General features: G+C 39.7%; 1 protein-coding gene and 2 pseudogenes across 1 annotated transcript; all 3 read left to right on the forward strand.

Annotated features, from left to right (window-relative positions):
* Positions 1 to 27,596, forward strand: LOC115733861 (annotated as a pseudogene).
* The window catches only part of LOC115733990, a 126,316-nt pseudogene that overhangs the window by 97,543 nt on the left and 1,117 nt on the right, over positions 1 to 27,656 (forward strand).
* On the forward strand, positions 20,467 to 22,814 carry LOC125316667 (disease resistance protein L6-like). The gene is made up of 2 exons (XM_048285569.1): positions 20,467 to 21,063; positions 22,501 to 22,814. The coding sequence occupies exons 1-2, from the start codon at positions 20,570 to 20,572 to the stop codon at positions 22,634 to 22,636; spliced, it is 630 nt and encodes a 209-aa protein (XP_048141526.1). The 5' UTR covers positions 20,467 to 20,569; the 3' UTR covers positions 22,637 to 22,814.

Below are 27,656 nucleotides of genomic sequence, written 5' to 3' on the forward strand. Positions count from 1 at the left end.
GAAGCTGAGCAAATTATTGCTATGGCGAGCTCAGACGCAGGAACGTCGTCAGGAAGCGATTATCAAGTTTTCTTGAGTTTTAGAGGGCCGGATACTCGAATTGGATTCACGGACTGCCTCTTCGAGAATTTGACCGAAGCTGGAATTTGTGTCTTTCGAGACGACGAAGAGCTCCGCGTCGGTGAAAGGATCGATGGATCACTTCTACGAGCGATCGACAACTCTAGGATTTACATACCCGTCTTCTCTCGAAACTATGCTTCGAGCCCATGGTGCCTCCGCGAGCTCGCGCAAATCATGGCAAGTACCTTCAAATCGGAAGGTAATAAAACGATTCTGCCTATTTTTCTCGATGTGGAACCTAGCGATGTTAAGTTGAAAACCCCACTGTATCGCGATGCCATTCTCAATCTGGAGCGCGAGAAGAAGTTGAGCAGTGAGCAAGTCGATGCTTGCAGAGAGGCTCTCATGGAGGTTGATGCGATAAAGGGATGGGAAGCGAAGAAGTACAGAGGGTAAGTTAGCTAGATACTCGTCTTCCCAATTTTACCTAACACTCAATCGTAGATTTGAAAATTAGGTTATGATTGAGGTGGGAGTTTTATCATAGTAATACTGACCGATGAACCTTTGCTACGTCTTGAAAAAAAGTGAAACTTCCTAACATGGATATCAATAGCTAGGTAGCCACCAAAAAAAAAAAAAAAAGGAAAAATTCATTGTGGGAAGTGGGAGGAAATGCATTGTTTTTAACCTAACATTTAAGCTTTCAATACATTAAACATTTTTCCTCATTTCAAATGCGTAATATTTCATACATCCATTTTGCTCGAAAGTCCCAAGATGGCTAATCTCGTGTATGCAACCAAGTCAAATTTCGAGTCTTGACTTTTAGAAGATCACTACTAGATTACGTCAAGGTCTCACCACTTATCAAATCATTTCGTAGTTTATACGATCTTTGAATAAAATCCTTTCTAGTTAGGTAATCATGATTTCATATTTTCCCCCACTAAAATGTTTTTCTATTGTATCAGCCACGGGGAACTTATCAGATTGGTGGTTGAGGAGGTTTTGCAGAAGTTGAAGATAAAACATAGATCAGTGATTGAACACTTAGTTGGAATCGATGATCATGTAGTAGCTTTAAGCAAATTATTAGACATCAATTCCAATGGTGTGCGACTCATTAAGATTCATGGCATGGGGGGTATCGGTAAAACGACTCTCGCTAAGGTCGTGTTCAACCAACTCTCTTCTCATTTTGGAAAGTGTTGTTGTTTCCTTGAAGATGTTCGAGCGAGGTCATTAAGAACAGATGGCTTAGTTGACTTGCAAAAAAAGTTATTGTCCGAAATCGGCCATCCTGCGGGAACAAAGGGCATAGAGGAAATTGACCATGGAATGAAGAGGACTAGAGAAGTACTTTGCAGTAAGAAAGTGCTCATTGTACTTGATGACATTGATAACAACGAACAAGTGGAGAGATTAGTTGGAAAGAATACTTTCTATTCGGGATCCAGAATATTGATTACAACTAGAAATAAAGATGTTTTACGAATCAATACACAAAAGTGTCAAATTTTAGACTATGAAATGGAGGTGATGAGTACTGGATGTGCACTTGAGCTTTTCAGCAAGCATGCGTTTAACAAAGACTCGCCATTAGATGATTACAATGATCTTTCAAGGGAAATTGTATGCTCTCTTGGAAGACTTCCGTTGGCTATTGAGGTAATTGGTTCGTTCCTCTACCAAAAACCGCAAGAATTATGGAAAGAGACATTGGAAAAGTTAAGAAGAGCACCTCACGAGGATGTTTTTGGAAAATTGAAGATCGGCTATGATGCCTTAAATTTCGAGCAACAACAAATTTTCCTCGATATTGCAAGCTTTTTCATTGGTGAAGATAAGATGAATGCAATCTACATGTGGAAAGATTGTGAGTTTTCCCCGAATACTGGAGTGGCTATCCTTATTAACATGTCTACGATAAAGATTGTGGAGAACAATAAGTTCCGGATGCACGATCAACTTAGAGATCTTGGAAGGAAGATTGTTCATCAAGAAAATCCAATAAATCCTAAGGTGCGGAGTAGGATATGGATATGGGAGGAGGGCCTTGAAGTACTAAGATCAAGGGAGGTAAAGCACTTATAGAGAACTAATTAGATTCTGGCAATAAATTCCACTACATTGACTTAGGATGATCTATTTAATTTTGTTTTTCCTTTTCCATTTTCTAATCCTTTTGCTCTATGAGATAGAATACTGATATTAGTAATTTCCCATTTCTCATTTGCGGATGAACAATAACGTTCAAGCACTATCGCTTGAGACATCCGGCCGACCTCCCCATAATGTCATTGTTCGAAGTGAAGAGATTGGAAGGTTTGAACATCTAAGATTTCTCAAATTATCTGGTTTAACCCTTGTTGGTGATGCAGCAAATCATCTTACCAAATTAAGATGGATTTCTTTGAGTTGGCCTCCGCAAATCAATAAATGGCCCACCATGTCCCTAAAGAATGTAGTTGTTCTTGAATTTGATGTGGTTGACTTCTTAGATGATTCGAGATTACGAAGCTTAATTAAGGTGCGTAATACCTTTATTTCCACTTCGGTTTCATAGAAAGCAATACTTTGATTGTTTATCTATTGAATATTGCATTCATTTTGACAGATGGCAGCAAAATTGAAAGTTCTTTCTCTTAAAAATTGTTGGAACATAACTAGAACACCAGATTTCTCTGGATGCCCTAATTTAGAGAGGCTTACTTTCGAAGATTGTTCCAAATTGAGGAAAATTGACGGCTCTATTGGGATGTTGAAGTGTCTGATAGACTTGAAGATTAATCGCTGCAATTCTCTTAAACATTTGCCTGAAGAAATCGGAGACTTAGTGAATTTGCAGTATTTCTTCGTAGCTGGTAGTGAAATAAAGAAACTCCCGGGTTCCATATGGAAGATGAAATCATTACGTGAGTTGCACTTTCAAGTCGATATTTATCGGGAATTAGATCTAGCAAATTCGTGGGAGTTGCCTAGTGCTGTCGGAATGCTTCAGAATCTGGAAGTGCTTCAAGTCAATAGTCGCTCTTTAAAAGGTGAACTTGCTTCGGGGATCGGAAGTTTGCCCTTTCTAAGAATCCTCAATCTATCAAAGACTGGTACTACTGGAATTCCAAAGAGCATCAACATGCTTCCTCGACTGCAAAGAATCGAGTTGGTGGACTGTCATATGATTCAAGAGTTGCCGACGCTCCCAACAAGTTTGACTCATCTAAAAGTGTCGTCCGCATCGTTGTTAGTGATCGCGGATCTCGCAAACTTGACTAATTTGGTTGAATTGGATCTAAGTGATGTTGGAGGGTATGTACGTGATAGATTTTCCCCAGAAAAAAGAGTAGGGGAAGAACTTCTTCCTACCGGTGAGTTAGGGTGGATTGGGAAGTTATCCAAGCTGACCAAATTGAGCATCAGACTTCACAAAGTCCCTATTCCTACTGAGATGGCTTCCCTTCCTCTGCTAAACGAACTTGCTTTGTTCGATTTGGATCTGCAAACCTTTCCGCAACTTCCCTTATCTCTGCAAAAGCTGAGCCTTCATAATGTCAATGTAGTTGGCTCACTCTCTCTGAACCTGAGAAATTTGTCATGTTTACACATCTGGGTGTCTCCAATGCAAGAAATTCAACTTGATGGGCTTCAACTTCCACAGCTAGAGGAGTTGCACGTGCTAGATTGTGGAGACCTCGGGAAATTGAGGCTATCAAGAATGAGAAAGCTGAAGGAAGTCAAGGTGGGCTATTGTCCAAAGCTAGTTGAGATCCAATTTTCTGCGGTGTTCGAATCACTGGAGGCATTGTCTATTGAAGTTTGCGAGTCCTTCGAAAGGATAGTTTACGAGTCTGCTGTTGAGTTGATTAGTTGTGAAGGGAGACTAATCTTCCCATCTCGAGTCTTAAGTAAGTTGCGTAATCTCACACTGTGGACATGCCCTAAGATACTCGGCATTCAAGTCGTAGGTGCGTCGGAATCGTGGGAAGTCTTCAAACTTTGGGATTGTCCTAATCTGCAAAGTCTCGGTGGTTTAGCAAACTTAAAGAACCTCAAGGCCTTAATTATCGTGGCGTGTGAGAGGCTACGGGTTGTCGAGGGCGTCGACGAGTTGGAATTTCTGGGCCGATTGGAACTTTATGAATGCGGATCTTTGGAAAGGTTGATTGAAGTGTCAACCACCAAATTGCCAAATGATTGCCAAGTAATTATCCGAAGATGCAGGAGATTACGTGGAATTAAGGAAAGATTCGATGGCTCCGTCCAGTCCTTAAGGCATTGCAAGGTGAATCTCATTCATTCTCTCTTCTTCTCTTTTTGATTTTTTTAAGGTGGACTTGTAATAATGCTGAGAAATAAATATGAAAAAAGAAAACAATCAAGCCATCATCCATTAATATTTGATCTCACTTATTTTCAGCTCGTGTTTTCTCATTTTCTTCTCTTTCTTTTTATTGTATATGACAAAGTTCTACAAGTGCACCAAATTAATTTTTAATGTGTTTTCCTTTTGAAAAAAAAAGGTGGATGATGTATTTCTGCACCCTCCCCTGTTTTTTTGACCTTTCGGACATTTATTTTTGTGGTCGTCGATGCGTATTTTGAGTCTTGGTTTTAACTTTTACTATAGTCTAAAGTTGATTCTATACGTAAAAACTTCTTAATCAGGCTAAAATTACGGACAAAACAAGGTTTCTTCAAAATCGGGTAGATGGCTTCAAGATATAAAATGTGTGCGGTTGGTGATATGGGAAATCGAACTCGTGCGATGCACATAATCCATGTACACAATTTCGTTCCTTTATTATTACGCGAGTCTCATTTGATTTACGATATTTTTTATATGATATTTCTTCATCTCATATAAGAATCTTTCCTCGTATTCCTATCTCAACAAATGCTGTTAAAAACTACACAAGTGACTTTCACCCGTATCTTTCGTGGAATTTAGAACAGCTTCTGTCTATTTTCTTGTTCATAGTATACATTGATCGATATGTATAGCTAATTGATTTGACTGCATAATCTTAATCATTTCATTCCTTTTTTTTTTAAACTTTGACGATTGGTTGTGATTTTATTTTTCAGGAGTCACGCTTTGATGCTTGTTGGCATGCTTTTGATGCTTTGAAGTTGAGATTAGCTGACATGCTGGGGTGGGACTAGCATATTTCTCAAGAATGACTTCGGATACCGGGGACATCAAGTCAAGAGGCAGGTGAGACCTCATTTTCAATCTAGATAGATGAAGTGCCCTCAAAACAGCATTTCTGACCCTTGAATCCATTAACCGATTCTTCGCTCGAATTAGTGACTTCGATATTGGCACATATCTTTCCTGTTGTTTTTGACAACTCGTTCAAATCACCCGTCTTGCTTGGAGAACTGCAAAAGTTTAGTACAAGCAAATTGAGCATATGCAGAACAATGTTGTGTCAATGGCCTAATCCAATATCCGAAATCTACTTGTTAGAGCTGTCAACTCGTTCACATGACAGGACCGGCGTCCTACATAGTACAAATATGACATGACATTGACACGTCTTTTCCATAATCGGGAGTTGTTTCAGTCTTAAAAGTGATTATTATCTCAAAGAATATCGCTCTCCCGTTTCATTGGACTCAAAAGGTTCAACTCAACCATGAATATGTCGGGCTAGAGCAGATTGTGAACCCTACTTCCAGGCTTGTAGCCTTCTAGTAGTTAAATCGGTTGTATGTTGCCGGAGCATACTATGGTGAATTTAACATGAGCTTTCCTGGAAAATTAGAATGGGAGAGATCAGACTTGAGACACGATACGCCTAGTAAAAGTTTATAATTTCGGGTGAAAAGGCACCAACAGCAAGCAAATGATGCGGAACATCAAAAGATTTTTCACAAGAATAAACATTTGTGTTGATCAAACTGGTACATGCAGTCATTAGGAAAGTGTCCATTGTCTCAACACAAACTATGATATACAATCCAGCAAAACATAAAGTATGTTTTTTCCTATTTTTCCCTCCGAGGGGAGGGTGCGGCGGTGGGAAGCACATAACCGACACATTGATAACTCACTGTTAATTACTGTTAAGTGAAAATTGAAAATGAGGTCTAGATAGATGAAGTGCCCTCACCGATAACTCACTGGGAAAACGGAATAATAGAATTTGAACAAAATTTCATTCGGCTAAAAAATGTATGAACGTTTGTGTTGATCAAACTAGTAACATACAGCAATTAGGAGAGTGTCCAATGTCTCAACACAAGCTATGATATACACTCGAACAAAAAAAAACTCATTCTACCCCAGTTGAAAGTTCATTGGATAGCGGAGGAGTGATAAACGGGGCACCTTCACACGCGAAGAAGGTGAATTTTTTCCTATTTTTCCCTCTTGGTGGGGGTGGGGGTGGGGGTGGCGGTGGGAAGCACATAACCGACGAATTGCTAACTCACTGTCATTCAGCTCTAAAATTACAACTTGACTAGGTACATATGCCTCACCCCTGTTGAGAAGTGGATCTCACACCGATTTGGCTTCCAGTCAAAGGAGATTTGACTTTTGTCACTTTTGTGTGCTCCCTTGCACTCTCCCCCAACTTGAGAATCCTTGGTGTAACCTGTTGAAGATTGCATATAAACCATGTGCTGTTATAAAGCACGGAATGTCCGATCAAAGAAACTAGAATGACAGAGAAAATCTCCACCTGGTTTCATTTAGATGTGGAGAGGCAAGTCTTTTGCTGCTAATTTGAGTAAGCTCTCTCCCAGTTGATGGATGGTTCTCGAGAAGACTGACTCTTAATTTCCTCTTATCTCTTTAGAAACTGGTGGACTTGTGGAGGCTCTCTAGAGGTAAATAAAGAGGACGATATATAAGTTGCGTGCTCTCTTCTCGGGGCATTTACATAGTACTAAAATTGAGTTAAGAGTTGCAAAAATGTCATACTGTTGATCCACCAACTTTTCTACCGAACTACGAAAAATGCCATCAAATGCGTCGACACGATAGCCTAAACTCGATGAATGAGTGCATCACACCGATACTCACAACAACGTGCATTTCTGTCCTTAGAAACCGGACGAGGGCCTTTTGGATCCCCTCGCCGACATATGCGTGAGGGCCGCTTTCTTCGGGAAGGCCTTGGAGATCGTGGCGTGCATGGAAGAGAATGGGATCTCACCTAACAAGACCAAGTACAAGAGGATTTATGTGGAGTTGCATTCAAGAATGTTCACCAGCAAGCACGCTTCTCGGGCGTGGCAAGCCAGGAGGGCGGAGCCGAAGAGACCGGCCGAGGCGTTCAAGTTCTGGGTGGGCCTACCGAACTCGTATTACGTGAGCGAGTGGCATTTTGGATCCGATTAAAGGCGAATTAAAGATATTTACAGGGGAAGATAATCGATGGCGGTCTGAACCGAAGTGTATAGTTGGTTAGTGTAAACACAGAGCGACGTTGGAAATTGTATGCGTCGTATCGATGTAATTTCCTGCATAATAAAAGCTCAAACAACAAAATTGCAGTGTGATGGATAGCTGAACACGCCATGAACCATTGGCTGGTGTGGTGGTCTCCATCAGCAAATTACGGGATGAGCTCTGCGGTTCTTGGTTCCGTATTAGGTCGACCGATTGCTTACCGATGAACGACAAGATTCTCCTCCGGAAAATGCGGGTGGACATTCTTTCGGCCGCGACTCCAAATCTGGTTGACTCTGTCCGGACATTCAAAAGTTTGACTCATATGCCTTGAATCTTGGCTTTTTTCGGTATGATGTTGACCATTGTGTCTATGTGAAGATGTGAGATAATGATTTTGTTATCATAATCTTATATGTTAATGATATGCAGCTAGTTGGAAATAGTATGAGAATGATCAGCACTATAAAAGGACTGTTCGCAAAACAGTTTGAGATAAAAGATCTAAGCATGCAAACTTCATCTTGGGCATGCAAATAAAAAGGAAGTATGCAAATGAGAAGTTGTGGCTAAGTCAAAAGAACTACGTTGAAAGTGTGTTGAAAAAGTTCAACCCGTCAGATTGTAAACAGTGTAGACCCCCATGACCACAAGTTCCACATTATTAGCGTTATAGTATCCCAAGACTGGAGAGGAAGTTGAAGAGATGGAAATAATACCATATGCAAGTGTAGTTAGGAGCTTGCTGTATGCCATGATGTGTACTCGTCTAGATATTGCTCAAGCAAAGGGGAGTAATTGAGCAAATGTATGTCCAAGTCAAGGAAAGAGCATTAGATTGCTACAAAGAGGGTGCTTCGTTATCTTTGCAATATATCCGACTTTAAGTTATGTTATGAAGGCATAAAAACTCAAAGGGGTAGCAAGTATTAGAATTAAACTGTTTTGTGGATGCTAATTAGAGAGGTGACATTGTATCAAAAGATCAACTAACGGATTTGTTATTTCCTTGTTCTACAAAGCCGTGAGTTGGATGAGTAAGAGGCAAAGCACGATTGCTTTATCTACTACTAAGGCAGGATATATGGCTCTTAGTCATGCCACTAAGAAAGCAATCTATATGCACGGATTGTGTAAAGAGCGTTGTTTTACACAAGGCGGTGTGAAAATTAGGTGTGATAGCCAGAGTGCTATATTCTTGGCTAAAAATCCTAGATTTCGTGCAAGAACAAAGCACATCAATAGGAACAAAATGTTATAGGTGAAGAGTGCATACTATTTTACCAAGGCAATGAGTGTAGAAAAGTTTGAATTGTGTACAACTATGTTAGATTTAAAGAAGCATGTGAAGTATTCACTAAGTAAGAGAATGTTGGGGTGCGATTCATACTCCCAACAAAAATGCACGAGCGCCCTCGAGTTGTTAGATGGCTTTTTATAGTTTCAGCCTATATTTTTTTTATTGATAGTTTGGATTTTGGGCCCATGAATAATTACTATTATTTATTATCTTTTTCTATTGTAATTGAGTGATGTAATAGAGAGGTGCGATGTGCTAATTATAGTGAAATGATCTACTGGATGTAACCCTAATTTAAGGGAGAACTAGGATAAATCTCGTGTCATGATTTCCTTTCATCACTTTTACGCTTTACTTCATTTTTTGATTTGTGCACCGAATCCTAACATTTAATACGCCATAAACATAGTAAAAGCTATACATACATAACACGCAGAACGACTTGCAACCCGATTTGGCCGCACAAAGATTTGGGTCAAAATTGAAAATTGAAAGTTTGTACTTGAATAAATCACGGCTTGGTCCGATTATGATAGACGGTTTGAAATATTTTTTACTCATTCCTTATAATATGGTCGTGTAAACAAATCCATGGCCAGATTCTTGCACAATTATTCATGCGTGTGCAACAACGAGGCACAATTCCAGACATCTGTGGAGTAATTGGGGAACAAATGCGTATGAGAAATGATGTTTAGAACGCTGATTCGCTATGGAGTTTTATATTTGTCACTGTATTTAGAATTGTGTTTGTTGGCAAGTGATCTTACCCTTAGGTAATGGCATCTTTAAATTAAGCAATTATTAAATAAATAATTTCTCTGGTACGGTTGCCGAGCGCCGCAGCATGCTAAATCATGGTACTAAAACTTCAATTCTCCCAAAAACAGGTCCAAACGTGGTCAATAACAATAGACGACGTATTCATTGCAAACCGCTCCTAATACAACTGCAGCATCATGGACATTCGCTAACTTACTATCAGATGCTGAACGAAAATTTCACATCAAAACGCTTCACAACGACTGCATAGTCCAATATCATTTGCTGCATTTACGTGCCGTCCATGCCTACGAGTAATTTAAGCATGGTGCTGCGGATCAGGACCTTCAGGACTAACCCGTTTGGGCCCGTAATAACTCTTGACTTTCTCGAACTCATCATGAGCCGTCGACTTTGGGGACTCAACATGGACCGTCGACCTTCCGAATTCCCGGACGAGAGTGCGAGCCTCGGAGCCGGTCCAGGAAAAGGCTATCAGCATCAGGCACATGCATAATCCCAACCTGGCCATCGAACTTCTGATCAGATTACAATGTATGGGTTTTTGGTTGGGAGAGGACGACAATCACTTGGTATATATAGCCCTCGTCGTACCCTCAACCTTTCTCTCTCTTTCTTTCTTTCTTGTCAAACGAATAGAAGTGGCGAAACAGAGACCTTCCCACAATCAGCCAATCGGAGAGGAACTCAGAGAAACCTTTTGCTAATTTTTATAAAGTCAAGGCACATTCCCGACCAGTGGAGTCTTGAATACGTGGTGCCAAATCAACTCACTTGTCAGCTAGTAATGTACAGTAATTTTACATATATCAACATATGTGTTGATCAAACTAGTTATATACAGCAATTAGTGGTGTCCGATGTCTCAATGCAAACTATGAAGAAAAAAAAAATTCTCACTTCACCCTAGTTGGAAGTCCATCGGATAACAGAAGAGTAACAACCAGTGCGCCTTTATATGGAAAGGAGGTAAACTTTTCCCTTTAATTACCTTTTCTTCCTTTTCTGTTTGTATGTGGGTGGAGGAGTGGCAGTGAGGAGGAGATAACTTACACATCACTCACCCACTGTTAGCTACTGTTAAGTGAAGTACATGGGAAAAAAAAAAATTACTAGAATTTCAACAGAATTTCAGACAGCTCTACAGTTGCAACTCGATTGGGTACAGATGCCTCACCCCAGTTGAGAAGTGGGTCTCACACTGATATGGCTTTCCGTCAGAGGATGTTGACTTTTTGTTTGCTCCCTCGCCAGTGAATTTAGACCACTGAGTGACTTTCCCGCAACTAGAGAATCCTTGGCATTGTCGCCCAACCTGTTGAAGATTGCATAAACGATGTAACGTTGTAAAGCATGGAATATCCAAAGAAACTGTAATAAAAAAGAAAATCTTCACCTAGTTTCATTTAGATGTACAGAAGCAAGTCTTTTGCTGCTAAATTGAGTAAGCTTTCTCCCAGTTGATGGTTCTCGAGAAGACTGACTCTTAATTTCCTCTGATCTCTTTAAAAACTTTGAGTGTGCTTGTCCAGGCTCTCTACCAGTAAAGAAAAAGGATGATTTTTAACTGCAGGTTCTCTGCTTGGGACATTTACATAGTACCAAAACAGAGCTAAGAAGTGCAAAAATGTTATGTTGTTGATCCCCCTATCTGTTTACTAAACTCTGGAAATCACCATAAAATGCATCAACATGATAGCAAAAACTCAATGAATGAGCGTATCAAACTGATAATCACAAGAACTTGCATTCCTGTTAAATATAAAGTTACGGATGCATATGCTTTCCAAGTTTTCACAAAAACAAACTAACAAGAGTCCATGTTTCTTAAAAGGAGACATTAATGGCTCATTGCTCTAGTTTGGCATGGCAGAAACTTGCCAATACCGTCCCAACATGGATTCCCTCTCATTCATCTAATCACTTAAAGGTAAGGTATAAATGGGACAACCTGAAAACAGTTATTTCACGGTCGTGCAGCACTTCACTTGGGATAATACAGGCTGTATCATTAAGATTTGCATCAGGCTTGGCCTCTTGGTTATCAGCCTTAGTAGCATTCAATGTATCAAGAAAAGGTTTATTGCTTCCTTTTGCCTCGCTTTCTGTTCCTGGAACATGTGGCACACTTGAACCTCCTGACTGCGAGTTGCCGTGAGAATATGTGGTTTCCCCTGCCATTTCTTCCCTGTTACTCTGCTCCTCACCCAAAGTGGAATTCAAACCTTTGACGATCCACAAATCTTTTCTTGGAAGCTCTGGGATGGTACTTAAATTTGTGTCAACCGCGGGCTAAATATGTACTTCTCTTGGTGCTGTTTTGTCCAATGAATAATCTTGTTGATCAGATTCTTGAGCACACGTGCTGTTTGTCCTTTCAAAAGAAGATTGTTCGGCAATTGAATTTCTACAGGCCGCAGGCTTTGGCACCTGATCATCCATTCTTGGGTTAGGCATAGAAGCTGAACTTACAGAAGTTTCTACTTGAATCTCTGATGTACCCACACAGCGTGTTGCTTGAACATTATTAAACATAGCATTATCCTCACAGTCAGGAATTGCCTCAGGAAGGCGAGTTTTTGCGCCCTGGTGCTCATTCATCTCCAATGATCTCCCTTTGCTTCCTATAACCTTCTTCCCACCTTGTTCTCCCTCAGTTTTGGGTGAATCAAGATTAAAGCCATCCAACCTGGATAGCACAAATGATTGCTCAGTTCCTAGATTGCAATCACAAGTCATGACATTTCCCTTCACTTGAAAATATAACCTTATGTATCAAAGAATAAGCCCAAATGTATACATTGTGAAGCTTTCTTACTCATTAAAATCAAAGGAGAAAGAAAATCTTTTCTTGGAATTTCCTTCATCAAGTGATTCTGTTTCATTTCTGTCCTTGTTGTTTGGAGATTTCTTAGATGGACAGGAGAAATCAAGATCCAGCATGTCCACTTTGAATGATGATAACTTGTCAAAATCAGCATCCAGGTTAAAATCGACATCCCTGAAAAAGGTTTTTGACTATCAATCCACAGAAAGCAGAGACATATCCCACTCTCATAACAAGTAAGATTGTGAGAAGCTTTCATAGTCCTTCACCATCATCCATTGTTTTAGTGATTTTTGAAGTGGTTGAATGATATGTAAAGCATGGCTCACTAAATCGCCCCAGGCATTATTCTCCACAAAGAGGTAATTGTACGGGGGTCACTAAATGTAACCAACACAAGTATGAAGATAGAATATCAATGTTAGATTCTGTCTCAATGCCGATTTATTAGCTAACTGCCTATACTTTAAGTTTCACTTACAGTTTATCTAAGTTGAATTTCTTCGTCATGCCTTTGCCAATTGTATCAAAGTTAAAATCCACTGCGTCATCTTCCGCCACAGACAACGACTTCCAGGAGGTAAGGAACTCCTTTCCAAATTCAGCATCTGTTGAAATTGGATTTAACATTGAGCTATGACCAACATATCTAACTTTCATATGACGCGGCCAAAAATGTGTATAAGCAATCATCCTAATCAATGACAAGGATGAAACCTATTTTAACATTAAGAACTCTTTAATTAGATTTTCAAGTACATGCAATATATGCTGCACTAATTATTGACCACGATATCAATAGAGTCATATGTCAGGCCATACTAAATAAACAAATATATTAGGTTTTGAAATAAAGAAATATGCATCCTTGTGGTACCATTCCACATCTGAAGTGAATTAACTGTATTTTTAGATTTGTCAAGCTTATAGAGTACCTAGTAATGATTTATCCTCTTTCCGATTCACCACTGCAATTTCCTTTGGTGATTCTGCCATCTGCAAGAGAAAGTGTGACGATAGCATAAGAAAAAAGAGAATCTAAATAGCCCTCAGAATTTGCAAAAGAAAAGGGAGAATTAATTGCAAACCCTTTAGGTTGGCTATACTACACAGCAACCTCCTCTCTTCATGAAAGCAACATCTCTTTGCTAAAACATCGCATCTATAACATTTTTGCACTTATCTTTTGCAGAAGCATATATAAACTAGCCTTGGAGGGACCTTAGCCAGTCCATTAAAGTGAAAAACCCACAGATTGACATATAAACAGTTCATACAGGAGCAGCACTTACTTATACAAAGTGGTTAGATGGAGAGTTGCAAGCTTTAAATCTAAAATTGAGAGACCAAAAACACCCATATATACGTGCCACTGTCATATACTTCTGAAGATTCATTTTTCATCCTACAAATGCAAAGGTAATGGATCTCCGATTTGACAGCAGTGATGAGATGGACGGCTAATCACTACAAAACAGTAACGATCATTTCAAGTTTTCTCTGCCTTGATTCAAGTGCGACATGAGTCTCACATACTTCTAATATGAAATTTCTGAAGGAGTTCAACTAGACCGCTAGTGGATCCACTATAGCTATTGCAGAGGATGAACAAATGCAGTATTAAACAGTTAATACAGGGGCAAAGCACAGAGGTAATCCAGTATAATCTATGCCAAGAAAAGAACACGGATGCTAATTTAACATAAGAAACTGTAAGATTGATTTCGTGCAAATGAATTAATGGCCGTCATATAGGAGGACCTATCACATTCAGATCATCCGATTTTCAGCACAGTGAAGTTCAATTAAAATGAATGCTATTGAAAAAAAAAAAAAACATCAGAACAGCTACTTATCAGGGCAACATTTCTACAAAGAGAGATGCCGCGAAATAGCATTATCTTTGTGAAACTGCCCTGAGCAGCGAAAAAAATCTCCTACTCATATCTCAGAAGTCAAGACAATGACCTGGTAAATGCTGCAAGTCATAGTGATAATTCTCTACATAAGCGTCTATATTGCAGTGAAACAGCAAAGAGCTACAGACTTAGGCTTACGGCAATTCCCGCCAGAATACTCACAGAGGTATATCAGAGAGATAAACGTAGTAATTAAGAAGAGACTCTTCGCTGTGCCTAACCTACAAAAGTCATAGAAGATGCTCGAACGAACTTGATAAGGCCAATCTACATCGATCACAAAGAGATCTTCTGAAATCAAATGGACCTAGAGTCCAAAGGAACCTCGTCATCTGAAAAGTTCGCGCCTCATCAAGTTCACCATCGGAAAACTACGCGCGCTCGTGAAGTACCTCCGCTTAGCACTACGAAGCAATCAGCGAACGCCGATATTTCGGAGGTACGAGCAAGGAAGACGCAACGAGAACTCCTAAGAAGCCATAGCAGAAGGAATCGACGGGTTACAGAAGCTCAAGATCAATTCGCATATGTCAACACAAGATGAATTGCTACACCGAGACAACCGGAGGATCTACTGTACCTCGCTTGCGATTGCGACAGCGAGCGAGCGAGCTCGAGCGAGGGAGAGAGAGAGAGTCGACTGGGTTTGAATCGAGATGAGAGAGAAGTGATCTGGTTTTCTGAGGTTTTGAATGGCGACTCTTTATATATATATATAGCTTTGGGAGAGGCGGGACCGGCAAGTGATCGACGGAGGTTCGCTTTGATCGACTCGTCGTGCCTTCGCCGGGAGTTTTCCAGACATGATTCCGATTTTGCCCCTACAGGAGAAACATTTTCACTGGGCTCCGTTTGATTGACGGAGAATGAATAACGAAGAAAATATTTTTTTAAAAATGACGATTTATATTGTTTAGAAAGATGAATTAATTGATTAATTATTTCAAACGATAATAAAGCATCATTTTTAAAGAATATTTTTCAAATCATTCATTTTTAGTGAACGAAAGAAATATATCTTCAAAAAATTCTAATAATTTAGGTATTTCTTGGCTGTTGATCACGTGGACCCACTCTTGGGAACCACGTGATCAATGACCCGAATAGATTCGGGACATGTAGGCTCCGGTCCACATGAGCATTTACCCTCGCTTTGAAACTCGAGGAGCTATCGGTCGATTGCTACCCAAACCCATCTCACATTCCTACTATGGTGCCAAAGAAGAGGACAAATTTATCCGGGAATAACTTGACAGATGGCGCGGCTAGGAATTAAGTTCTAGGTCGTCCTTGGCAATTTGATTTATTGCGGAATTATCTTTCCTGCGTGTAATGACAATAACTACGAGTTAAACCTTGAAACGAAGTACGTTGAACATTTCACCCCTCAAATTGGACGGGGGACAAAGCCCCGCAATTACAAATCTGCTACTCTGAATATGTTTGTTACGAGAGATTTATTAGGAATGTGAATCTTTGAAGGAAAAAGAATAGAAAAGAAGACAAGTGAATTTTTACGTGGAAAAACACTTCTAAATCGGAAACGGAAAAAATCACGGTGCCGCACTAAATAATTTCTTCACTATCAACAAATTGGAGTGCCTCTTTCTCAGCCGACCTTAGTTCTCTCTTTTCCCTCTTACCTTCACAAGGCTCTCTTTTTCAACTTCCATGGAGGGAGCGGTTTGAGCTAGATCTCTCTATCCCTTTCTTCTTAAGTTGTTTTGGTTCTTTGTTTCATTTTCTCGTTTTCCTCTCTTTCGATTTAGTCTAGATCTAGAAGTTTCACTCTCTTGTTTTGTCGAGATATCTATCCCGATCTAATCTAGATTTGAGGTTTTTTGCATGTATATTTTCGGAGCTTCGCTTTGCTCGGATTTCATTGGTGAACAAATTGAATTTTGAAAAAGATCGGATGAGCTTCGTAAAGGTTTCTCTCTTAAAAGAGTAAGATATACGCTCGTTCAACTATTTCATTCTGCTCGATGATGATGCTGGGAATGCCAATCATAGGCACACACATCTAAAAGGCAAAGTCGTAGCATTAGATAAAGTTCTCGGTGTGTGTTCACTACTGAAAACGGATTCGGTAATCGGCCGCTGATTTTGATGTGAAGAAGTTATATATGTGCTCTTTGAGTGCATGACATATAATCTCGTTCTCATGATTTCTCTAGTTATCTAGAACTTATTTTGGTTTGAAGTTGCGTGTGATTTGTCTTGGTTAAAAGTTGTGCTCTTTGAACGGAGATGTTTCTCTATTATATTTCGATCGAAGAAGTGAATGAAATATTAGTTTGACCAAAAGAAAAAAATCTCTTCACTATCAAATTATTTTCTCATTTTGTCTATCTGATAACTAATTTCGTGAATTGATATCTAATAATCTCATGCTAGATTAGTATCAGACTTTGAGGCACTTTGGTATCACTTTTCAAGCAAAATTTTATATTTCTTCATCACGATATCCCGAGACTGCTAATATCTTCGCCACCATCTATTGCTTCATGTTTCAAACGTTAGGAATGCGAAAAGATAAGGGAACTGGGTGCGACGGCAAGAATGATGGTTTCAAAATCGATGACGACAATGACAGCCGCATCTACGAATGCAGGCTTGGCGAACGATCGAACTCAATATCTCTCTTGTGATTTATTTCTCCATCATACTTCTAACTCTTATCTTTGTCTCTTTACAAACCGCTGGAGTCGAACCCCGTATCTACGCTACTAACGTCCTCCCAATCCTTTTATCAGCATAGCCACAATGCCTATTGGCCATATTTCTTGTGATTTCAATTGGTCTAAAATTGATCCGCTCTAAGGCTCTGTTTGTTTCATGAAAAATGTGGCGTTTTTGGAAAATATTTTTCAAGATTTCATTTTTTGGTGTTTTTCTTTTTATTTTTAGAATTTGATTTTACCAATTAATTTATTTTTTTTTTTTTTTTATTTTTTTATTTTATTTTCTTTGTCTTCTACCTTTCTTCTTCGGTTGGCCATTGCATTGTCATCTCCCTCTTCCATCCATCATCATCTTCTTCTTCAGCACACAAAGAAGAGAGCTTTCGTATGGACACCACCTCGAGGAGCTCCGGGATTGCGGCAATCGGCGAGCAAGTCGTCTCTTAGATTTAGAGCCCGGCCATAGCAATGATCGACGACCGATAATCGATCCCCAAGCCTCGCCACCAATGGGCGAGGCTTGAGCTCGCCGTATTCCGGCGGCTAAGCCTCCACCTCGCTCGAGGTCGGCGAGGAGGGCTTGAGGCCAATGAAGACTTTTTTTTATTATTGAGTGCTTCTCCATTCCTCGTTGTTCCATAATCAAGCTCGTCAATGATCCTCATTCCTACCGGATGGCTAGTTTAGGATATTAACTTTTTTTGCAAGTCAACTAAGCCATCCATTTTTTGATGACTTCGCTCAAACATCTTCAAGGAAACAACAACACTTTTCAAAATGTGAAGAGAATTGGTTGAATACGACCTTGGGAATAATACAGGTTGTATCATTGAGATTTGAATCAGGCTTGGCCTCTTTGTTATCAGCCTTAGTAGCATTCGAGGTGATACTGATTTATTACGCAATTATCATTCCGACATGTAATGACAACACTTATTAACTAAGCATTTAAATCAAGGCATGGTTCGGTTGCATATGAATTTTTAGTACATTAGGGGCCTGTTTGGTAACGTTTTTGTTCTAAAAAAGTGATTCTGATTAAAATCATTTTTTTAATTCTGTTTCCGAACGAGTTTTAGAGGATCATAACGCGTTTGGTATTTGCATAAAATTTCTGTTTTCGGAACAGAAACACGTTTGATAATTGCACAAAATTTCTGTTTTGGGAAATAATTTATCTTCCCAATTTTTCATTTAAATCAAATAATTACATAATCACATTTGATAACTTTCCTCGGACCCCACAGTTGCAATCGTCTAGCACCATGACATTTGTTTGGCCAAAATAGAGATACTTCGGGTTTATTCCTTGGAAGGATAATACGCTAAAATTGTTATTTTCCCTTGCTTCTCTTGAGGCTATGCATATGCCAAGGACTACGATTATCTTTTATTGCTTAGAATGAATAAATTCCATCTCCGCTATACAAGTGGCTCGGTTTTACCCTTGGATACCATACGAATGATCACCGATGCAGTATGATACTCCGGCAACAAATTAGACTGCACTTAGGAAAAATCGAAAGGAAAAATCACCGGAAATAGAATTTGCCGGTTAAATGTACCCATCTCCTAATTTTTGAGATTTTTTGGGAACGAGTTGCCCATGAGGAGCAAAATCGTCATTTGGGAGAAATCGGAAGATAAAATTGTCAAAAATAGGATTGACCAATTTAAATGACCCATCTTCTAATTTTTGAGATTTTTTTTTGAAATTTTTGGAATTTTTCTGATTTTTTCCCTTTTTTAAGAATTTTTATGAATTTTCCATTTTTTGGATTTTTTTAATGATTTTCTGATTTTTTTATTAATTTCAGAAATTTTCATTAAAAAATTCATCTGAATCGGGTCGGGTTGACCGGGCCCACACCTCACGGGCGCCCGACAAAAGTGAGAGAAGACTTTCGTTGCCTTTTTTATTCTCAAAAGTGTTCTTTTTTTGGAGAAGCAACTTTTTTTTGCTTCTTATTGTTGGTCCAAAAGTGTTCTCAGAAACAAAATCAGAATTAGAATCATTTGCGTTATCAAACATGTTTATGATTCTTTTTTGTTACGGGAACAAAATCAAAAAGAATAGAAACGTTATCAAACGGGTCTTAGGTGTCTTAAAGAGTCTTCAGGCTACTCTGAGTATACTTGTTGAGAGAGATTTTCACATATTTCCCTGATTTCATGACTTGGCGTGTAAAATTTCTCAGGCTTGATTATCGTCGGACTTTGGAGCTCTTTTCAAATGAAAATTTTCATGATATTCTGAGACTGCTAACATCTTCGCCACTATCTATTGCTGCAGGTTCAAAAATTTCCAAAATGTGAATAGAGAATGGAGGTGGGTGCCGCAGTGAGGACGACGGCTTCGACATCGTTCACGACAACGACGTTAGCATCTGTGCATGGTGGCTTCAAAGAAGATGATCTAGTGTTGCATTAGCCGTGTCACACTTAGGAGCTTTCTTGGAAGAACAGGTTCAGGGTAGATTCCTAGAAGCATCTCCTAATTCGAAGTAAACAAAACAAGAGTAGACCCATACAAATCCATCACCATCCCACATTGATGCCGGAGCATCGGTACCTTTTTGAAGATGTCGATCCTCCAAGAGAGTTGCTGATTTCATGGTCATTGATCGGCTTTTTTGTTGCCGTTTTACAAGCTTGTTGTCCATTCAAAGCTACTAATCGGCTACCTATCAACCGTGAGCTGTTCTGGAAGATTTCTTTCAATGTTTGCTGACCTTTCAAGGCGTCTATTCAGCTGCCCATGAGGATGAACGGAAGTTGAGTCTAAGTTTAATGAGTCTTAAGTGTGTTGTAGTTCTTAAAGAGTCAAAAGTTCAAGTCTCTTAAGTTTTTAATACATTTTCTAGTTCCTAGGACTTTTTTACCTTTTTAGTTCTTATGTCTTTAAATGCTTAAGTATTTTTCCTATGTAGTTGTCACTCATGTTTGGAGGATTATTCCATGCTCGTCTATATAAGCATGCTAATATGAATAAAAATTCAGATTCGATTGAATTCATAAACTAATTGAGTCATTGGCATAAGAAACAAGAAGGATTTCTTGTTTTGCTCTTGTCCCATACAAGTGGCGAGCGATTTATCCATTTACATTCTCATTTGTATTACCTATTACTTTTCTACATCAATTTGAGGTCATCCAACTCCGATCTTAGGTCTGATAAACCGAACCCGAGGTCGAGCAATGCAAATTGAGTTCGAGCACCAGCATCAATGGAGGTTGCAAGGAACCAAGAAGATGGAGAATCCGAAGATAAACAAATAGAAAAATTTAGATTTCTCTAACAGTATCCGATCGATCTGAATTTCCACGTCATAGGGAACGAGTTACTTCCTTATCATCCAGAAAACGCTGTGATTTGATTGGTTTTACTTTTCCTATTCACCCCACAATTATTTCCTCATGACGTGGCCTCTTTCCCTTCGACCAATATCATTCCAGCTTATGGTCTTCGTCGTCAAAAAGTTTCCCAACCACCACGTGTTGACCCGACCCCTTCCTCCGTTAAGAACATCGGGTCCGAGACAAGGAGAGAGAGAGAGAGAGAGATCTGCCGAAGCTGAGCAAATTATTGCTATGGCGAGCTCAGACGCAGGAACGTCGTCAGGAAGCGATTATCAAGTTTTCTTGAGTTTTAGAGGGCCGGATACTCGAATTGGATTCACGGACTTCCTCTTTCATAGCTTGACCGACGCTGGAATTTGCGTCTTTCGAGACGACGAGGAGCTCCGCGTTGGTGAAAGGATCGATGGATCACTTCTGCAAGCGATTGACAACTCTAGGATTTACATACCCATCTTCTCTCAAAACTATGCTTCGAGCCCATGGTGTCTCCGCGAGCTCGCGCAAATCGTGGCAAGTACCTTCAAATCGGAAGGTAATAAAGCGATCCTGCCTATTTTCCTCGACGTGGAACCTAACGATATTAAGCTGAAAACCCCACTGTATCGCGATGCCATACTCAATCTAGAGCGCGAGAAGAAGTTGAGTAGTGAGCAAGTCGATGCTTGCAGAGAGGCTCTCATGGAGGTTGATGCGATAAAGGGATGGGAAGCGAAGAAGTACAGAGGGTAAGTTAGCTAGATGCTCGTCTTCCCAATTTTACCTAACACTCAATCGTAGATTTGAAAATTCGGTTATGATTGAGGTGGGAGTTTTATCATAGTAATACCGACCGATGAACCTTTGCTACGTCTTGAAAAAAATGTGAAACTTCCTAACATGGATATCAATAGCTAGGTAGCCACAAAAAAAAGAAGAAGAAGGAAAAATTCATTGTGGGAAGTGGGAGGAAATGCATTGTTTTTCAATGCATAATATTTCATACATCCATTTTGCTCGAAAGTCCCAAGATGGCTATTCTCGTGTATGGAACCAAGTCAAATTTCGAGTCTTGACTTTTAGAAGATCACTACTAGATTACGTCAAGGTCTCACCACTTATCAAATCATTTCATAGTTTATACGATCTTTGAATAAAATCCTTTCTAGTTAGGTAATCATGATTTCATATTTTCCCCCACTAAAATGTTTTTTTGTTGTAACAGCCACGGGAGGCCGATCGGATTGGTGGTTGAGGAGGTTGTGCAGAAGTTGAAGATAAAACATAGATCGGTGATCGAACACTTAGTTGGAATCGATGATCATGTAGCAGCTTTAAGCAAATTATTAGACGTCAATTCCAATGGTGTGCGACTCGTTAAGATTCATGGCATGGGGGGTATCGGTAAAACGACTCTCGCTAAGGTCGTGTTCAACCAACTCTCTTCTCATTTTGGAAAGTGTTGTTGTTTCCTTGAAGATGTTCGAGCGAGGTCATTAAGAACAGATGGCTTAGTTGACCTGCAAAAAAGATTATTATCCGAAATAGGCCATCCTGCAGGAACAAAGGGCATAGAGGAAATTGACCATGGAATGAAGAGGACTGGAGAAGTATTTTGCAATAAGAAAGTGCTCATTGTACTTGATGACGTTGATAACAACGAACAAGTGGAGAAATTAGTTGGAAAGAACACTTTCTATTCGGGATCCGGAATATTGATTACAACTAGAAATAAAGATGTTTTACGAATCAATACACAAAAGTGTCAAATTTTAGATTATGAAATGGAGGTGATGAGTACTGAATGTGCACTTGAGCTTTTCAGCAGGCATGCATTTAACAAAGACTCACCTTTAGATGATTACAATGATCTTTCAAGGGAAATTGTGTATTCTACTGGAAGACTTCCATTGGCTATTGAGGTAATTGGTTCATTCCTCTACCACAAACCGCAAGAATTATGGAAAGAGACATTGGAAAAGTTAAGAAGAGCACCCCACGAGGATGTTTTTGGAAAATTGAAGATAAGCTATGATGCCTTAAATATCGAGGAACAACAAATTTTTCTCGATATTGCAAGCTTTTTCATTGGTGAAGATAAGATGAATGCAATCTACATGTGGAAAGATTGTGAGTTTTTCCCAAATACTGGAGTGGCTGTCCTTATTAACATGTCTCCGATAAAGATTGTGGAGAACAATAAGTTCTGGATGCACGATCAACTTAGAGATCTTGGAAGAAAAATCATTCATCAAGAAAATCCAACAAATCCTAAGGAGCGGAGTAGGATATGGATGCGGGACGAGGGCCTCGAAGCAATAAGATCAAGGGAGGTAAAGCACTTATAGAGAACTAATTAGATTCTGGCAATAAATTCCACTACATTGACTTAGGATGCTCTATTTTTTTTTCCTTTTCCATTTTCTAATCTTTTTGCTCTATGAGATAGAATACTGATATCGGTAATTTCCCATTTCTCATTTGCGGATGAACAATAACGTTCAAGCACTATCGCTTGAGACAGCTGGCCGACGTCCCCATAATGTGATCGTTCGAAGTGAAGAGATTGGAAGGTTTGAACATCTAAGATTTCTCAAATTATTTGGTTTAACCCTTGTTGGTGATGCAGCAAATCATCTTACCAAATTGAGATGGATTTCTTTGAGTTGGCCTCTGCAAATCAATAAATGGCCCACCATGTCCCTAAAGAATGTAATTGTTCTTGAATTTAATGAGGTTGACTTCTTAGATGATTCGAGATTACGAAGCTTAATTAAGGTGCGTAATACCTTTATTTCCACTTCAGTTTCATAGAAAGTAATACTTTGATTGTTTATCTATTGAGTATTGCATTCATTTTGACAGATGGCCTCAAAATTGAAAGTTCTTTCTCTTAAATATTGTCGGAACATAACTAGAACACCAGATTTCTCTGGATGCCCGAATTTAGAGAGGCTTACTTTCGAATATTGTTCCAAATTGAGGGAAATTGACGGCTCTATTGGGAAGTTGAAGTGTCTGATAGACCTGAAGATTGATTGCTGCAGTTCTCTTAATCATTTGCTCGAAGAAATCGGAGACTTAGTGAATTTGCAGTATTTCTTCGTAGCTTGTAGTGAAATAAAGAAACTCCCAGGTTCCATATGGACGATGAAATCATTACGTGAGTTGCACTTTCAAGACAACACTTATCAGAAATTAGATCTAGCAAATTCGTGGGAGTTGCCTAGTGCTGTCGGAATGCTTCGGAATCTGGAAGTGCTTCAAGTCAATAGTCGCTCTTTAAAAGGTGAACTTGCTTCGGGGATCGGAAGTTTGCCCTTTCTAAGAATCCTCAATCTATCAAAGACTGGTATTACCGGAATTCCAAAGAGCATCAGCATGCTTCCTCGACTGCAAAGAATCGAGTTGGTGGACTGTAATATGATTCAAGAGTTGCCGACGCTCCCAACAAGTTTGACTCATCTAGAAGTGTCATCCGCATCATTGTTGGTGATCGCAGATCTCTCAAACTTGACTAATTTGGTTGAATTGGATCTAAGTGATGGTGGAGGTTATGTACGTGATAGATTTTCCCCAGAAAAAGGAGTAGGGGAAGAACTTCTTCCTACCGGTGAGTTAGGGTGGATTGGGAAGTTATCCAAGCTGACCAAATTGAGCATCAGACTTCACAAAGTCCCTATTCCTACTGAGATGGCTTCCCTTCCTCTGCTAAACGAACTTGCTTTGTTCAATTTGGACCTGCAAACCTTTCCGCAACTCCCCTTATCTCTGCAAAAGCTGAGCCTTGATAATGTCAATGGAGTTGGCTCACTCTCTCCGAACCTGAGAAATTTGTCATGTTTACACATCTGGAGGTCTCCAATGCAAGAAATTCAACTTGATGGGCTTCAACTTCCACAGCTAAAGGAGTTGCTGGTGCGAGATTGTGGATACCTCGAGAGATTGAGGCTATCAAGAATGAGGATGCTGGAGAAAGTCCCGGTGGGCTATTGTCGAAAGCTCTTGAGATCGAATCACTGGAGGCATTGTCTATTGAAGGTTGCGACTCCTTCGAAAGGATAGTTTATGAGTCTGCTGATGAGTTGATTAGTTGCGAAGGGAGACTAATCTTCTCATCTCGAGTCTTAAGTAAGTTGCGTATTCTCAGACTGGGGCAATGCCCTAAGATACTCGACATTCAAGTCGTAGGTGCGTCGGAATCGTGGGAATACTTGACACTCTGCGATTGTCCTAATCTGCAAAGTCTCGGTGGTTTAGCAAACTTAAAGAACCTCAAGTCCTTAGGTATCGAGGGGTGCGAGAGGCTACGGGTTGTCGAGGGCGTCGACGAGTTGGAATTTCTGGGCCGATTGGCACTTTATGAATGCGGATCGTTGGAAAGGTTGATTGAAGTGTCAACCACCAAATTGCCAAATGATTGCGATGTAAGTATCGAAAGATGCAGGAGATTACGTGGAATTAAGAAAAGATTCTATGGCTCCGTCCAGTCCTTAAAGCATTGGAAGGTGAATCTCATCCATTCTCCCTTCTTCTCTTTCTGATTTTTAAGCCGTCATCGATTAATATTTGATCTCACTTATTTTTTTTTTTTTTTGGTAAGGTATTTGATCTCACTTATTTTCAGCTCGTGTTTTCTCATTTTCTTCTCCTTTTTATTGTATATGAGAAAGTTCTACATGTGCACCAAATTAATTTTTAATTTGTTTTCTTTCTGAAAAAAGATGGATAATGTATTTCTGCACCCTCCCCTGTCTTTTTTACCTTTCGGACATTTATTTTTGTGGTCGTCGATGCGTAGTTTGAGTCTTGGTTTAACTTTTACTATAGTCTAAAGTTGATTCTGCACTTAAAAACTTCTTGATCCGGCTAGATTTACGGACAAAACAAGTTTTCATCAAAATCGGGTAGATGGCTTCAGTAGGCAAAATGTGTGCAGTTGGTGATATGGGAAATCAAACTCGTGCGATGCACGTAATCCATGTACACAATTTAGTTCCTTTATTATTACGCGAGTCTCATTTGATTTACGATATTTTTTATATGATATTTCTTTATCTCATATAAGAATCTTTCCTCGTATTCCTATCTCAACAAATGCTGTTAAAAACTACACAAGTGACTTTCACCTGTATCTTTCGTGGAATTTAGAACAGCTTTCGTCTATTTTCTTGTTCATAGTATACATTGATCGATATGTATAGCTAATTGATTTGACTGCATAATCTTAATCATTTCATTCCTTTTTTTTTTTTTAAACTTTGACGATTGGTTGTGATTTTATTTTTAGGAGTCACGCTTTCACGCTTGTTTGGATGCTTTTGAAGCTTTGAAGTCAAGTTGTGTATTGAGATGGTAATAGCATATTTCTCAAGAATGACTTCGGATACCGGGGACATCAAGTCGGGAGGCGGGTGAGACCTCATTTTCAATCTGGATAGATGAAGTGCCCTCAAAACAACATTTCTGACCCTTGAATCCATTAACCGATTCTTCGCTCGAATTAGTGACTTGAGGATTGGCACATATCTTTCCTGTTGGTTTTGACAACTCGTTCAAATCGCCCGTCTTGCTTGGAGAACTGCAAAAGTTCTATACAAGCAAATTGAGCATATGCAGAACAATGTTGTGTCAAAGGCCTAATCCAATATCTGAAATCTACTTGTTAGAGCTGTCAACTCGTTCACATGACATGAGCAACGTCCTACATAGTACAAATACGACATGACATTGATACATCTTTTCTATAATCGGGAGTTATTTCGGTCTCAAGAGTGATTGTTATCTCAAAGAATATTGCTCTCCCGTTTCATTTGACTCAAAAGGTTCAACTCAACCATGAATATGTCGGGCTAGAGCAGATTGTGAACCCTACTTCCAGGCTTGTAGCCTTCTAGTAGTTAAATCAGTCGTATGTTGCCGGAGACAAAGATGTCAATATCCTCTTTAAAGCATACTATGGTGAATTTGACATGAGCTTTCCTGGAAAATTAGAATGGGAGAAATCGGACTTGCGACACGATACGACTAGTAAAAGTTTATAATTTCAGGTGAAAAGGCACCAACAGCAAGCAAATGATGCAGAACATCAAAAGATTTTTCACAAGAATAAACATTTGTGTTGATCAAACTGGTACATACAGTCATCGGGAGAGTGTCCATTGTCTCAACACAAACTATGATATACAATCCAGCAAAACATAAGGTACGCTTTTTCCTATTTTTCCCTCCGGGGGAAGGGTGTGGTGGTGGGAAGCACATTGATAACTCGCTGTTAACTACTGTTAAGTGAAGATTGAAAATGAGGTCTAGATAGATGAAGTGCCCTCACTGATAACTCACTGGGAAACGGAATAATAGAATTTGAACAAAATTTCATTCGGATAAAAAATGTATGAACATTTGTGTTGATCAAACTAGCAATACAGCAATTAGGAGAGTGTCCAATGTCTCAACACAAGCTATGATAAACGCTCGAACCAAAAAAATATATATATATCTCATTCTACCCCAGTTGAAAGTTCATTGGATAGCAGAGGAGCAATAAACGGGGCACCTTCATACGCGAAGAAGGTGAATTTTTTCCTATTTTTCCCTCTTGGTGGAGATGGCGGTGGCGGTGGGAAGCACATGACTGACGAATTGCTAACTCCCTGTCATTCGGCTCTAAAATTACAACTTGACTATGCACATATGACTCACCCCTGTTGAGAAGTGGATCTCACACTGATATGGCTTCCAGTCAAAGGAGATTTGACTTTTGTCACTTTTGTGTGCTCCCTTGCACTCCCCCCCAACTTGAGAATCCTTGGTGTAACCTGTTGAAGATTGCATATAAACCATGTGATGTTATAAAGCACGGAATGTCCGATCAAAGAAACTAGAATGACAAAGAAAATCTCCACCTGGTTTCATTTAGATGTAGAGAGGCAAGTCAGTTGATGGATGGTTCTCGAGAAGAACGACTCTCGATGAATGAGTGCATCACACTGGTACTCACAACAACGTGCATTTCCGTCCTTAGAAACCGGACGAGGGCCTTTTGGATCCCCTCGCCGACATATGCGTGAGGGCCGCTTTCTTCAGGAAGGCCTTGGAGATCATGGCGTGCATGGAAGAGAATGGGATCTCACCTAACAAGACCAAGTACAAGAGGATTTATGTGGAGTTGCATTCGAGAATGTTCACCAGCAAGCACGCTTCTCAGGCGTGGCAAGCCAGGAGGGCGGAGCGGAAGAGAGCGGCCAAGGCATTCAAGTTCTGGGTGGGCCTGCCAAACTAGTATTTGCGAGCGAGTGGCATTTTGGATCCGATTAAAGGCGAATTAAAGATATTTACAGGG

The sequence above is a fragment of the Rhodamnia argentea genome, chromosome 9, assembly GCF_020921035.1.
Source record: "Rhodamnia argentea isolate NSW1041297 chromosome 9, ASM2092103v1, whole genome shotgun sequence".
NCBI classification, from domain to species: Eukaryota; Viridiplantae; Streptophyta; class Magnoliopsida; order Myrtales; family Myrtaceae; genus Rhodamnia; species Rhodamnia argentea.

Coding starts and splice junctions, on each gene's coding strand:
- LOC125316667 (XM_048285569.1), top strand. CDS start 20,570: ATGGCGAGCTCAGACGCAGGAACGTCGTCAGGAAGCGATTATCAAGTT. Junction 21,064..22,500: donor GAAGCGAAGAAGTACAGAGG/GTAAGTTAGCTA, acceptor TCTCCGATAAAG/ATTGTGGAGAACAATAAGTT.